Source organism: Phoxinus phoxinus, assembly GCF_949152265.1.
Source record: "Phoxinus phoxinus genome assembly, chromosome: 18".
Lineage (NCBI taxonomy): Eukaryota > Metazoa > Chordata > Actinopteri > Cypriniformes > Leuciscidae > Phoxinus > Phoxinus phoxinus.
Genome location: NC_136893.1, coordinates 2,185,969 through 2,200,951, shown reverse-complemented (window position 1 = coordinate 2,200,951; position 14,983 = coordinate 2,185,969). Strand labels below are relative to the sequence as shown.

Sequence of the window (14,983 nt, the reverse complement as noted above, 5' to 3'; positions counted from 1 at the left end):
ATGAAGATTTACTAAATTTAACTAAATAAATACACATTGACTTCCTCTCTTATTGCTCACTTATTTGTATGTGTTTCTTCCTCCATAATTCACATGTAAATGTGCTTTTTTGAAAGAAGTGTCCTTGTTCCTTTGTGATAATAGGCTTGTTTGAGATGCGCCTTGCCTCGCCTGAAATGTAGTCGAGAGTAGGCGGCTGCAGTGAGGGGAGGAGTGAAAAAAGTGCAGGCAAGCCGGACAGTTCTCTCTTCTCACCAGGGACGTGCAGAGAGTTCCTCAGGGGCAGGGGCTCAAATATAAAAAGGGGCATATATATATATATATATATATATATATATATGTGTGTGTGTGTGTGTGTGTGTGTGTGTGTGTGTGTGTATGTATGTATGTATGTGTATATGTGTGTATGTGTGTGTGCTTTGCATCACAGAAATAAATTATATTTTTAAAGTATATTAAAATAGAGAACCATTATTTTAAATTGTAGTTTTTTTCTGTATTTTTTATCAAATAAATGCAGGCTTAAAGCGCATAAGGGACTTCTTTAAAAAAAAAAATAGTAATGTGTGTGTGTCCAAAAATGTTAAAATAATAAATTCACCATTTCGTGTGTTGTTGTCAGGCAGCCTGCAGTAGGCCTGGGCTTCATTTAACAAACTATGATAGTTTCATAATGGTAAACGGTGTATCAATATAGACTAAATACAAGTGACTTCAATATTATACTTACCATTAATGCTACTTTTGGTGCTGGTTTGTAGTCAATTAACATCCATTAGGTCAACGACGGAGATTCAGATCACTTCAATGTAAATTCGTCTGTCCATGTAATTTTCAAATGATTTATTTATAAATGACCGTCCAATGATATTTGAACTTCTTGTGCCAGATGACGATTGGTCGGTGTATTATGCATGACAAACAGGCTTCAGCGAATTAAGTAATATTTTAAAATATGTGTTATGTGGATTTTTAATTGAATCGACACGCAACCTTTTATTATAAAAAATAATAATAAAAAAATATTATTTTTCTTTTTCTGCCATCGAGCCATACTCACTGAAAGACGCTCGAGAGCATCGGTTCCCAAGCAGACTGTGTGGGATACCTACGTGTACACTAGTACATTTTCATTTTAAAACGCATAACTTTTGCTACGGTTATGCCTGCCGTCCACACACTACTCCGGAGTTTTAGACCCTCGAAAATGGAGACCGTCAATCAAGAACGAAGCAAGACGAGCAAGACACGCACAACTTGATGCAAGTGACGCAACCCATAGCAACGCGTTATAGCAACGACACCTCAGACTGACAGAAACGTAAAAATAAACGTGAATTTAGGCTACTTTAGTCTTGTACACATTGTCATGTAAATTATAAGCAAATGCATTTTGTTTTATTGACCACAATATTATCAATGATATTTGTTTGAAAAGGGCACTTTTGATTAATTTTGAAAAAGGGCAGGGGCTCGAGCACCCAAAGCCCCCCCCCCTCTGCACGTGCCTGCTTCTCACAGTGGATCTGACCATGGATCTGACAGCTCTGAGATCAAAGATGGATATCGCGGGATTCACGGGATTCACGCTTGAGCACAGTGTTGCTAATAAACTGGATGTAATTTAAGGTCTGTTGCTTAAATATGAAAATAAATATAATGAACAAGACACCCAAATCACTTGTTAGGCTATATAATCCCATTGCAAATACGTATTTATCAATCTTTTTTTCTTTCTTTAATACATGTGTTTATATATATATATATTTTAATTACATAATCACATAATCCATATAGAGATCGCACTGTCAGAGAGTTTGGGAATATTCACAGATCATTTATACACAGAAAACATGATATCAGAGTTTTAATATCAAACATTTTAAAAGAGAACATTACATCATGGTTGTTTAAACCAATGAGCATTAAGTTGTGTCGTCAGCAAGTCGTTTCCCATCATGCTTTTGATCAGCGCAGTCGGTGGAGAGCAACTGCGCTCGACTGCAGAATCCGACAGGTGTGCCTTGCGCTCGCGAGAGATTTTTGACATACGTCAGCATGACATCAGAGCCAGGCGGAACGCAGTCGGACACATTTCTAACCGGCATGCATCTCGCGGTGATCACCGGTGATCGGTTCTGCGCAGATTTTGCTCATCTCAAACAAGCCTATTGGTGCGTTCACGCCGTGTCGTAATTACCGTAACTATCCTGACTTGTAAAGAGCATTCACGTGATCATCAAACTCATAATTACAACTTTAGACTCGAAATTGCCATTGAGTTACGACTTTGTACCACGTGACCACTGCAGGTTTATTTTGGACATGAACAGCTCAAAGTAGGCTACAGCGTTTATTTTTACAACTGTTTTGTGTGTTATATATTAAAAGTAAAAAAATGTGTTCATATCTTCGTGTTGGGTGTATTTAAACATGTTTGTGTGGAATATAATATGGATATTATGGCTGCATTCCAAACCGCATACTCAATGAGTAGGTACTTAATTTCAATAAGTACTTACTTAACGAGCGCTAAAAGAGTAGGTACTTTATAGCCAAATCTCGTTAAGTATGAATGCGAACCGGACATCTGCCATATTGACGTTATCATGTGACCTACGACGCGTTATCACAAGTGCAACAACTTAAAAGATTTGAACGACACGTTTAATTCATCTATCTGTAAATATCTTGATATTGATTAAACTTGCTCATTTTATGGTCTTTTTAAAGAAACTGCTGCCCATTTATTTTGAGAATACATTTAGGGTTGATTTAAGTTCTTATATTTAACCCTATTTATGTGACCCACCGTTTTATCCTTAACGATATTATTTATTTGTATTACGAAATCCCAAAATTGTCATCTCTTGAATATGTTGATAATTTCTTTATGTTATATCCAAACATTTTCATCCACAAGCAAAAGTGGCTTACCGTGACAAATACTGACCGATACTTAATTATATTACTTTTTACTGAAAAAAATCAATAAAACAAACAAAATGTAATGTAGGCCTATGTCATATGACATAGCTATGCATGAATACACTCTAGATGTTTATATTGTGAACATATCTACATTTTCATTCAAACTATTAATTAAATAATGATATTTTATTTACTGACAACAATGATAAATATTAATAAAGGAGTAAATGAATGAATGAAAGTCACCATCACACAATAAACAAATGCAAGTCAACACATGAAACAAAGCTTTATTCAAACTACAATCATGTATATAGGCTACAGGCGCTGAACCACATCTACTGCCATCTCAACACAGCGGTTATTCTGCAGCTTTATTCTGATGAACCAGCGGACCGCCAGAGGTGAGGAGTGCCGGAGGTTGTTGCGTGATGTGTTGTGCTTCACAATCTGAGGCAATAAGGGCCGGTGGAGTGATGGAGGGACTCGTCCATGGCACGATCTCCAGGATTCAGCTCTGTGCTCCTCATCCTCAGTGCTCACACCAGTCTGCTGACATTTCAGATCCTACAAAAATGCACAAACATAACACAAAAGCAGTAGTTTTGACAGCACAATGTCATTTGATTTCAGTATTATTTAGCAGACAAGAACGCTTTTTTTCCACAAATGCCGCCATCATCTTTCCTTGCAGGTCCTGCTCCACCACAACAGCTGTGCAGCAAATGCACAGAAATCAAGAATCAGAAAGGTGCTGTAATAGCTCTGTTTGAAATTACAATAATTAAAATAAACTACAACTTAATATTTAAATTATTATTCATTTCTGTAGTATACTCACTCAAAGCCTTTGATGGCAGCCTTCAGCTTCATGAGCCTCTCTCCACCGGATAAACACACATCTGTTCATCTGTCCCTGTAACATCCAGACAAGACTCCCATAACCTCTGTGATTTATGAGCTCAACACTACATTTACATGTTGAGGTTGTTTTAACTTTTTATCCAACATACATGTTCCTCAATTTATCAACAGTACTAATGGACAAATAAAATAGATAACTTATGTTTAGTTACTTTATAGATATGTTCTACATAATAGCAAGCACACATATCACTCAGATGTATTCATGTTGTGATGTGCTCTTCTGCAATACTTATAAAAGATGTTCCTGTCAGATGTAAATAGACGTTTAAAATAAGCGTCTTTAAGATGTTTATGGTTTATGTAAATCCACGTTAGAGACGTAACTTACGTGTCCTTACTGGAGCTCCTGTCAGCTGGAGCTACAGTATACATAATAAAACGTGTTTTTACAGCCAAATCACAATCATACTATACTGTCTAACTCCTTTACACCTTCAACAGTTAAAACGTTTACTCTATAGTAGTTTAACACGTGCAATTTTAACACAAGGAACCGTGTTTACTCACATTTGAAACCCCGCGCGTCGCTGATCTCCGTGATGTTTGATAATGACGTATCCCCTCGCGTGGCCTCCTGGGATAGAAGAGTATCCACCGGTTGAGCACTCAAAAATCTGGCTGGAAGCAGTAAGCCATCCGGGAACTTCTCGCCTACTCTTTTATGAATACTGATGTTTCGAACGTACTGCTTCCTTCACGTACTGTTTTCGCCTACTATATAGTAGGAAAGTAGGCATATTGGAACGCACTTAAGTCCGAATCTCGCGATAATTAGTACGTCACCCAGGTAATTCTCGCCTACTCTTTTGGATTCATACATACTTTTTCGCTCGCCTACTCTTTTTCCCATACTAAATAGTAGGGAAGTATGCGGTTTGGAATGCAGCCATTGTCTTTGAGTATTTGCACCTTCAAAGTCTCTTGTGCGAAAGACTGCCAGTGCGCATGCCCAGTGACGTCACCTCCACCCGGAAGTGCGCCTGCGAGCGGCAGCTGTGGAGGGAGTTTTAATTTTTGATTGTCATATTTTGAAATCAAGGGTAAGTTAAAAGTGTCTTTTAATGTTTAAATTCAGTAATCTAATGATTAAATGACGATTTAAAACTTCTGTTTATACATGTCATCTTGCAAAACAATATAAGTTATAGAGAAACTGTTGACCATATTTCATGGTATATTGCGACGCACAATAGTAAACAATCAGTTGTTATCGGTGTGTTAGTATATTATTAATGGTGTGCATATACTGTATATGTAACGTTACCAGTCAAAAGTTTGGAAATATTAAGATTTTATTTAATGTTGCTGAAAGAAGTCTCTTCTTCTCACCAAGACTTTTTTGATCAAAAATACTGTAAAAACAGTAATATTGTGAAATATTACAATTAATAATAACTGTTTTAAAATGTAATATATTTTAAGACGCATTATCCTTTAGAAATCAGTATAATATGATGATTTGATGCTCAAGAAACATTTTGATTATTACCAATGTTGAAAACAGATGTGCTGCTTCATATATCTATATTCATATATATATATATATATATATATATATCAAATTAAATGTGTCCTTGCATTTAATTGACCAAAGGAGACAGTAAAGACATTTATATTGTTACAAAATATTTCTATTTTAAATACATTTTTCACCTTTTTATTCATGAAAGAATCCAGACAAAAATGTATCAGTTTCCACAAAAATATTAAGCATGCAAAAATTGTTTTCATAAATTATAAAAATAAGAACCATTATTAATAATTGACCTAAAAATTGATAGTAATTGAGTACAAAATCATCATATTACACTGATTTCTGGAGGATCATGTGACACTGAAGACTGGAGTAATGATGATAAATTCAGATTTGATCACAGGAATAAATTACACTTTACTATATATTCACATAGAAAACTGTTATTTTAAATTGTAATCAAATTACACAATATTACTCTTTAGATCAAATAAATATAGTCTTGGTGAGCTTAAAAATCTTAATGTTTCTTTTGACTGGTACTATATAATTATTATTAATAATAGTGTGCCATTGATACGGTGTGTGTATATTGTGGTGATGTCTCTCTCTCTCTGTTAGGTGGTGTGTGATGGAGTCGTCAGCAGAGCCTCATGTTCGAGTGGCTCCTGAACCTCTGCGGGTCGAGCCGGTTCGGGACACAGAACTGCTCTGTCCGGCCCTGGACCTGTCTGTCTCTCTCACCCCCGAGCGGACCGCACACAGACCCCACAGACAGGTTTCACTCGCTCTAATACCTTTCATTAAAGAGTTATTCACCCACAAATATAAACTCTGTCAGTAATTCCTCTCCCTCATGTTGTTCCCGTCAGACTTTCCTTCATCTCTGGAACACAAATGAAGATATTAGTGATTAAATCTGAGAGTGTCTCACTCCTCCAGAGGCTTCTGGTGTGATTGAAACTTGCCGGCCCAGAAAGTTAGTAAAGATGATGTTTAAAATAGTCCGAGTGACGACAGTAGGCGTGTTTCCATTACAGGTTTGCCCAAAACTTTTGCGATTTTTAAAAAAAAAAATCTCTCTCTCTAAATATCGATACAAAACTATTTTTGTGAAATGACGGCGGTTCCATTAGCTGATGTTATGTGACTAAAACGTAATTTTTTTTCCTCTCGCGATAATCATTCCAAACATCATGGCAACGGACGTTGGTAGGTTTATATATCACAGCCACCGCACTAGACATTATTATTATTATTATTAACGGAAGGAGACGTGTGTGTGTGTGTGTGTGTGTGTGTGTGTGTGTGTGTGTGTGTGTGTGTGTGTGTGTGTGTGTGTGTGTGTGTGTGTGTGTGTGTGTGTGTGTGTGTGTGTGTGTGTGTGTGTGTGTGTGTGTGTGTGTTATCCAATCATTAATGGCAGGGAAAGACTCTTATACTGTGAGCGGCTCATATGAGGAGTTTCTCACTCAGTTCTGCTTCGATGTCTTGATTGTGGGATTTCTTTGAGGTTTACAATCCAGTATTCCTGTAATACTTTTGTCTTTTATGAATTTAATAAAGAGCTCAGTCTCTTATTCGGTCCAAACACACCGCGTCCTCTACGTCAGGTGACTGTAAATGCGCAAAAACTGTTTCCATTGCAGTTTTGCAAAGAATATTTATTTTTCGAATTGCCTGAAAAACCTCCTCATGCGAGCGTAAATTTTTTTTGTCCATTTTGTGATAAATGGGAGTTTTTACGAAATCGAAAATGGGCGTATTTTCAATTCGCAATTTAAATTTGAAGGCGAATGGAAATGCGGCTAGCGGCTCAACCTTAAGTTTATCAAGCGACAAGAATATTTTTTGTGCGCAAAAATACACACAAAAATAAGGACTTTATTGAACTCTTGATGTTCTTCTGTGTTCCTCTGAGTGAGTTCCCATAGAGTGACAGCGCAGCGCTTCTGGGGTGTACGTCAGAACATGAGGGAGAGTAATTACTGACATGATTTTCACTTTTGGTTGAACTAACCCTTTAAAGTCTAAATACACCAGAGACATGTTTGAACAGGATATAAATAAACCCGTTGCACTGGTGTATCAGAGTAATCCTGTGTCTCCACTAGAGGATGCCGTAGGGTTTGATTTCACAGTTACTATAAGACATCTCTGAAACTGTTATTCTATTTGTTAAAGGCAAGACAGTAAAAGTGTGTGTGTGTGTGTGTGTGTGTGTGTGTGTGTGTGTGTGTGTGTGTGTGTGTGTGTGTGTGTGTGTGTGTGTGTGAACTTGTCAATTTTGTGTCTTCTTTTAGACTAGTGGAAAGAAAACATCCAAAATGCAATTTTAAGATTTTATCTTATTGCACTTTATCTATAATAATAATAATAATAATAATGATAACAATTATGTATTTTGAGAGAGTTACACATAGTAGTAAATGTTTCAGTGATAATTGATGCATCAACACTTCCATTTTGATCATATTTAATGTTTATTTTGTGATGCTTTATCTATTTGCGTCTGTAGATTTCAATTATGATACATCTCTTTAAAGGCTGTGTTTGTATGAATGAGTTTTGTCCTCCACTTCAGCAGCACTTATATACACCAAACTTTACAGTTTTACTCCTGTCTATATCCTGAAGCTTTTTACTGAGGGGTTTGTTCATATATCACTCACACTGATTTATATAACAGTTTATTCCTAAATATATGCTGAAAATATATATTTTTCTGTCTATTGACAGTATTTTCTGATTTATGAAGAGATAAAAACAGAAATCCAAAATCCCCTCAGTAAAAAACTTTAACTCTAATATGAAAACAAAATCAAACAAGAATTTTGAATCCGGCTTTATCCAATGTTCAGATTTATGTTCTGGAAGTTTACGCAAATTAGTGCACATTTAATTCGATAATGCCTCAATTTCACATTTCAGAAAACTGTTCAATCATCTTATAGTACTGTGATTATTTAACTTAAAGGGATACTTCAGGATTTAGCATTAAGCTGTGTAAAAGTAGAAAATCTGTAGTATTTGATTATTAAAGATTAATTTTAAGGGAGGAAATTATTGACTAAAGGGGGAAATTAAAAAGAAAAATTGTTTAAGAGAATAAGATGAGAATGATTCAATTATAATTGATTGAGTTTTAACCGCTTTTACTGGAAGCTTGTCACATAATAAACAAGTTGAACGGCTTTTTGAAATATGTGGTTGGACATGAAGATTTACTAAATTTAACTAAATAAATACATATTGACTTCCTCTCTTATTGCTCACTTATTTTTATGTGTTTCTTCCTCCATAATTCACATGTAAATGTGCTTTTTTGAGAGAAGTGTCCTTGTTCCTCTGTGATATTGGTGCGTCCATGTCGTAATTAACTATCCTGACTAGTAAAGAGCATTCACGTGATCATCGAACTCGTAATTACAACTTTAGACTCGAAATTGCCATTGAGTTACGACTTTGTACCACGTGACCACTGCAGGTTTATTTTGGACATAAACAGCTCAAAGTACAGCGTTTATTTTCTGTTTTGTGTGTTATATATTAAAAGTAAATAAATGTGTTCATATCTTATCGATAATGCCTCAATTTCACATTTCAGAAAACTGTTCAATCATCTTATAGTACTGTGATTATTTAACTTAAAGGGATACTTCAGGATTTAGCATTAAGCTGTGTAAAAGTAGAAAATCTGTAGTATTTTCTAATGACCGTGCCCCCCCCCCCCCCCCCCCCCCCCATGTCCCCCTGAGACGAGAGATTTAGGTATTTTTTGTATGTAAAAAATACTCAGATGACGCAAAAATCTTAATTTTGCATCATCTGAGGCTTTTTTTGCCAGAGGCTTATAAACTACAGCCAGTAGGAGGCGCTAGATCCGCATGTCTCTAGTCCACATGAGCCACAAATACATTTTAGGGCTTTTCTCAGTCTAGAAGGCTCCAAATTCAAAAATAATTTCACATTTCTTCTACATAAATGACCCATTTTAAATACACACTCATCTTTCCAGAGGTGAAGTATCCCTTTAATCAACCCAAATATGGATACTGTTAGTTAAGTCACCTGTAATATTCAGGGTTATTTATCATTTTATGAATGTGTTCTGTATTTGTGGAGAATATGTATTTGCATGCATGTATTTACTGTAAACATGTCTCATTCTTTCAAAGAAAGCTACTGTTGTTGACACTTTTCCATGTTGATTTAACTCTACAAATGACTTGAAACTTAAAGGATCCAGTCATGGTGATCCAGTCACTTTTATTTGTTATCATTTTTATGATTTTGGCTTGCAGCTTATGAAAACCTTTTCACAATATTCAAATTTTGAATGGGGTTTAATTAGTCAATTATAACAAATAAAGGCTTGAATATCTCACTTTGCATGTAATGAGTCTATATAATATATTAGTTTCACCTTTTAAGTTGAATTACTGAAATAAATGAACTTTTGCACCATATTCTAATTTTCTGAGTTTCACCTGTAGCTGCTTTGGGTGAAAGTGACTGCTAGATGCATGTAAATGTCTTTGTACCATTGTGTGTGTGTGTGTGTGTGTGTGTGTGTGTGTGTGTGTGTTTCAGGTGCGTTTTAATGTGAATCCGCAGTGCAGTGGTCATCCGGTGATCCCAGAACCCAGAAATAATCAAGTCCGGAAACCTCAGAACAAAGACAAGCACGGTAAAACTAACACGGCTGTTCTGACGAGACATTACGGGTCAATATTAAGTGCAAGGGAAACCAAATGTTTATTTTGTCATGAAAATCATGTAAAATGTAATACAAAAAAATGGTCCTAATACCGGAGACTCACCCTAGAGTAGAGTTAAAGCTTCACATTTCACATCGTTCACATTTTTGGTCAGATTAACTTCAGCATGTTCTGTCATGAATGGAGTCTACTTGTGCTTGTTATTCAGGTCTCGAATCAGCTAAAGGGAGGGATCGGGTTACGAGCGGAGTGTGTGATGGACAGCTGACAGAAGGGGCGGAGCTAAACACGAGCCTGGCACTGAGGGCGGGGCTTCAGGAAGGGGCGGAGCCAAACACTAATCTGGCACTGAGGATGGAGCTTCAGGACGGGGCGGAGCTAAACACTACCCTGGCACTAAGGGCGGAGCTTCAGGAAGAGGCGGAGCAAACGTTCGATCCCGAGAAAGCCGTTAAAGAGAAATTACAGAGTTCAACGCTCACAAAGAACCACATCAGCGCTAAAGCAACAGAGGGTGAGACAACACAACATTAAAGGGGTGTATAATGCCCTTTTCACAAGATGTAAAATAAGTCTCTGATGTCCCCAGAGTGTGTGTGTGAAGTTTCAGCTCAAAACACCCCACAGATATTTTTATATATCATGTTAAAATCACTTTTTGAGGGTGAGCAAAAACGCACTGTTTTGTGTCTGTCCCTTTAAATGCAAATGAGCTGCTGCTCCCGGCACAGGGGGCGGAGCTTCAAGAGCTTGCGTACTTTTACCTCACACACACACACACACACACACACACACACTGTTGCTTAAATGTATTAATAAATGTTATTTTCTTCTGTGTTAACCTGGGTTTCTACAGCGCTGAACTTCCCTCGCTCGCAGCACCTTTACCGGGCCTTAGTTAGCGTCAGCCTATCACGCGACCAGCTCATCAGCCAGGCTCTACAGGATAGGCCAGCACTGGCCCCGCCCACCACAAGCCTGACCAATAAGGTCAGACTTCTGTTTGCATCTTGTTAATAGCAGTTTTCATTATGGGTTTTCAGACTGCTGGAGTGTTTAATAAAGCAATAAAACCACTTCTGTACATTAATATAAACAATAAAAACAAGACAAATAATAAAGATAATACAGTTGATGCAGTGAAACACAGTCAGACGGAGAAGTGATGACTACAAATTATTTTATGGTTAAATACATTTCAAAGTAATAATCAGCTTTTAATAGGACGTAAAAAAGTAACAACAAACAAGTCCATAACCAAACAAACCAGACAAACCAGTGCCCTGAACCACAAAACCAGTCACATGGGTCAATTTTATGAAATTAAGATGTATAGATCATCTGAAAGCTGAATAAATAATCTCTCCATTGATGTGTGGTTTGTTAGGATAGGACAATATTTGGTCGAGACACAACTATTGAAAATCTGGAATCTGAGGAGCAAAAAAATGTAAACATTGAGAAAATCTCCTTTAAAGTTGTGCATTTATGTTCACGATTGTGCTGCATTCACTCACAAAAATACATGTTTTATATATTTACGGTAGGAAATTTACTAAATATCTTCATGGAACATGATCTTAATATCCTCATGATTTTTGGCATGAAAGAAAAATGGATCATTTTGACCCGTACAGTGTATAGTTGCTATTGCCACAGATATACCCGTGTGTCACGTGACTGGGTTTGTGCTCCAGGGTCACATGTGTATCTGAGTATAATAGTATTGTCAGGAGAGTAAATAAGCAGAAGAAGAGCTCTATGAGCTTTGATAATATATATGATCAGATCGGGAAGAGGATGATTATCAGCACACAAATATCTTTTCTAGGGATCCTGGCCTTGTGGTGTTGCACTCTCAAGCTCAGCGCTGTTGTGTTCACACTGTAAAAGCAGAACGAGCCAAATATGTATTTTCAGCATGTCTGGACTTTATGCTAAACTCATGCCACACTTAATACTTTGTCTCACTTTTTTTTTTAAACCGGATGCCAGACTGAGTCTCAGTGTTTTAGAGAAGTGACCGCAGGATTCAGACGTGCACGCTTTCAGAGCAGAAGTGAACCAGCGTCTGATATTAATAGAAAATATGAGTATACCATATCAAATGCTTTTCTTACTCAGTATTTTTGTCTGGTTTCCAGTCCAAATATGATACTGGATGATTAAAATGACATAAGATATTATGTTCTGTTTTACGGGGAAATTAATCAAAATTAAGTGAGTTGAAGCTTTAAAAAAAGCAAAATTATAAATAAATAAAAATAATGATGTTTCTGTTTGAATTAAGATTATTTTTCTGACCCCATTGGAAGATAATTTTGCTTGTTTTAAGCAAAAACTAATTTAATTTTGATTAATTCCCCCGTAAAACAGGACATAATATCTTATATAATTTTACTCATCTAGTAAATGCATCTTGATTTAAGAAACGTTTGATATTTGGACTGGAAACAAGACAAAAATACTGAGTAAGAAAAGCATTTTTTGCAGTGTTGATGGATTGATACAATAATAATATGTTCCATAAACCACATAACCATAAAATAATCATTTTTAATGTTCATAAGCTTAATTTTTTATTTTCTTATACACCAGCAGTGCAACTAAAAGAATAAAAAAATAAAATGTGTAAACATGGCAGATTATTCTAATTTTATTCTAGTTGTTGTCTCAATTTTTTTGTCTTTCTAATATCTTCCATTTTAAATTTTCTCCTTTTTTATCATTTAGATTTTTTTCTGAATTCTTTTGAGCTCATTTTTGTGGGTTGGTATGTTAGTATAGAATTCAATTGATGCTTTGTGTAGAGTTAGTAGGCAATGTACAATGTATACCGCACAGTGGTTATGATATAGTATAAGCAGCCCACGTTGAATCATGGTTTGTACTGGTTTTAATAATGTCTTTTATGTTTGTTGTGTGTGTAGTTCCCGTCTCCGCCACTAGAGGCCCCTGATTTACTGCAGTTCTTCAGTCCGGAAACCATGCTCAGAGAGACTCCGCTGTTGCCAGGCAACAACATCCCTTGGCCCCGCCCACTTCCTGCTCCTAGACCCGCCCACACAACCTTTCACCTACATCATCTGCACAAACTCTGGGAGTCATGAAGTGCGTGAGTGTGTGTGTGTGCGTGTGTGTGTGTGTGTGTGTGTGTGTCTGCTTTGGATCGATGAGTGTGTGAGTTTGTATTGTATGCTTTATTGTGTATTAATGTATATTTTTTTAGTCTCAGGTGAATTAATTTAATAGCAATAAATATGTGATTATTTAAATGAAGGTTTGGCGTTGAGTGATTGTACAAACACACTTGCTGAAAGAAATCTTCAGCTGAAGGTTCACCGGGTTAGTCGTTAAAACAATCAATTGACACATTAATTACCGCGAGTCAACAAGAGCACATCTATTCTCTGTGTTAAAATACACTTTAAAGTGAAAAATCACAAGAAATTGAGGCTTTTTTGAGCATCTCGACTGTAATTGAGCTCATTAACCCCCTAAATTATCTTGATTATAATGATATAAATGTTATCATGTAAAAAAATAAAAAAAATTATACATAAATTAGGTACTACAAATACTAATATAATGTATACTTGCTGTACTTTACATGCTAGTTGACTTCATAATGTAGTAGGTTTCATGTTTTTGTCGTTTTCAAAGTTATTGGGTTTTTATATAATTTACTCATTTCAGTTTTTGTACAAAAAATGTGAAATGTTGCTTCAGCAAGTATTTGTATTTTCAGTTAGCATGTATTTTGCACGCCTATTTGTTAATTATACAATACATACATTTAATAGAGCACTACAAACACTAATATTGTTTACTGTACTTTACATTTTCTATTTACAGTATTTTTTTAGTTTTTTTATGGCGATGGTGTAATAAAAATTAGATTCGTGTTTATTTGGAGAGGAACATTACATGTCTTGAAAACAGTGCACACTCACACACACACACACACACACACACACACAGAACTAAATAACATGAATTAGTTTTCTTTTCATTCTGCATGTATTATTTATTTATTAAAAATAACCAGGCCTTTTATGATTTACATTTATGATTACTGACGAATTGCTTTGGATACGTCTCTCTCTCTCTCTCTGTGTGTGTGTGTGTGTGTGTGTGTGTGATGGGTAGGTTTAGTGGTTGGGTTAGAGAGTGTGTGTGTGTGTGTGATGGGTAGGTTTAGATGTCAGGTTTGTGTGTGTGTGTGTGTGTGAGATGGGTAGGGTTTGTGTGTGTGTGCGAGATGGGTAGGGTTTGTGTGTGTGTGTGTGTGTGTGTGTGTGTGCGAGATGGGTAGGGTTTGTGTGTGTGTGTGTGTGTGTGTGTGAGATGGGTAGGGTCAGTGTGTGTGTGTGTGTGTGTGTGTGTGTGTGTGTGAGATGGGTAGGGTTTGTGTGTGTGTGTGTGTGTGTGTGTGTGTGTGAGATGGGTAGGGTTTGTGTGTGTGTGTGTGTGTGAGATGGGTAGGGTTTGTGTGTGTGTGTGTGTGTGTGAGATGGGTAGGGTTTGTGTGTGTGTGCGAGATGGGTAGGGTTTGTGTGTGTGTGTGTGTGAGATGGGTAGGGTCAGTGTGTGTGTGTGTGTGTGTGTGCGAGATGGTAGGGTTAGTGTGTTTGTTTTTGTGTGTGTGTGTGATGGATGGGTAGGTTTAGGGGTCAGGTTAGTGTGTGTGTGTGTGTGTGTGTGTGTGTGTGTGTGTGTGTGTGTGTGTGTGTGTGTGTGTGTGTGTGTGTGTGTGAGATGGTAGGGTTAGTGTGTTTGTTTTTGTGTGTGTGATGGGTAGGTTTAGTGGTTGGGTTAGTGTGTGTGTGAGAGATGGGTAGGTTTAGACGTCAGGTTAGTGTGTGTGTGTGAGTCTGTGTGTGTGATGGATAGGGTTAGTGCGTTTGTTTGTGTGTGTGTGTGATGGGTA

General features: G+C 36.7%; 2 protein-coding genes and 1 long non-coding RNA gene across 4 annotated transcripts in view; 2 read left to right on the top strand and 1 right to left on the bottom strand.

The window, feature by feature from the left end:
• Positions 1–47, top strand: part of tsc22d4 (TSC22 domain family member 4) — a 17,513-nt gene extending 17,466 nt beyond the window's left edge. The window contains exon 4 of one of the 2 annotated variants that reach the window (XM_079589080.1): positions 1–47. This exon is cut by the window's left edge and continues 974 nt beyond it. The gene's annotated coding sequence lies outside the window, so the exon portion shown is untranslated. The other variant, XM_079589081.1, reaches the window with a different exon arrangement.
• Positions 48–3,507: 3,460 nt separating this feature from the next.
• On the bottom strand, positions 3,508–4,496 carry LOC306985828. Its single transcript, XR_013794874.1, has 3 exons — positions 4,366–4,496; positions 3,773–3,847; positions 3,508–3,645 (listed from the first exon to the last, which is right to left on the bottom strand). It is a non-coding gene; the product is annotated as an uncharacterized lncRNA (long non-coding RNA).
• A 249-nt stretch (positions 4,497–4,745) lies between these two features.
• Positions 4,746–13,330, top strand: ppp1r35 (protein phosphatase 1, regulatory subunit 35). The gene is made up of 6 exons (XM_079588513.1): positions 4,746–4,898; positions 5,954–6,110; positions 9,926–10,022; positions 10,262–10,567; positions 10,910–11,043; positions 12,984–13,330. The coding sequence occupies exons 2-6, from the start codon at positions 5,964–5,966 to the stop codon at positions 13,161–13,163; spliced, it is 864 nt and encodes a 287-aa protein (XP_079444639.1). The 5' UTR covers positions 4,746–4,898; positions 5,954–5,963; the 3' UTR covers positions 13,164–13,330.
• Positions 13,331–14,983: the final 1,653 nt, after the last annotated feature.

Coding starts and splice junctions, on each gene's coding strand:
- ppp1r35 (XM_079588513.1), top strand. CDS start 5,964: ATGGAGTCGTCAGCAGAGCCTCATGTTCGAGTGGCTCCTGAACCTCTG. Junction 10,023..10,261: donor TCAGAACAAAGACAAGCACG/GTAAAACTAACA, acceptor CTTGTTATTCAG/GTCTCGAATCAGCTAAAGGG. Junction 10,568..10,909: donor CAGCGCTAAAGCAACAGAGG/GTGAGACAACAC, acceptor GGGTTTCTACAG/CGCTGAACTTCCCTCGCTCG.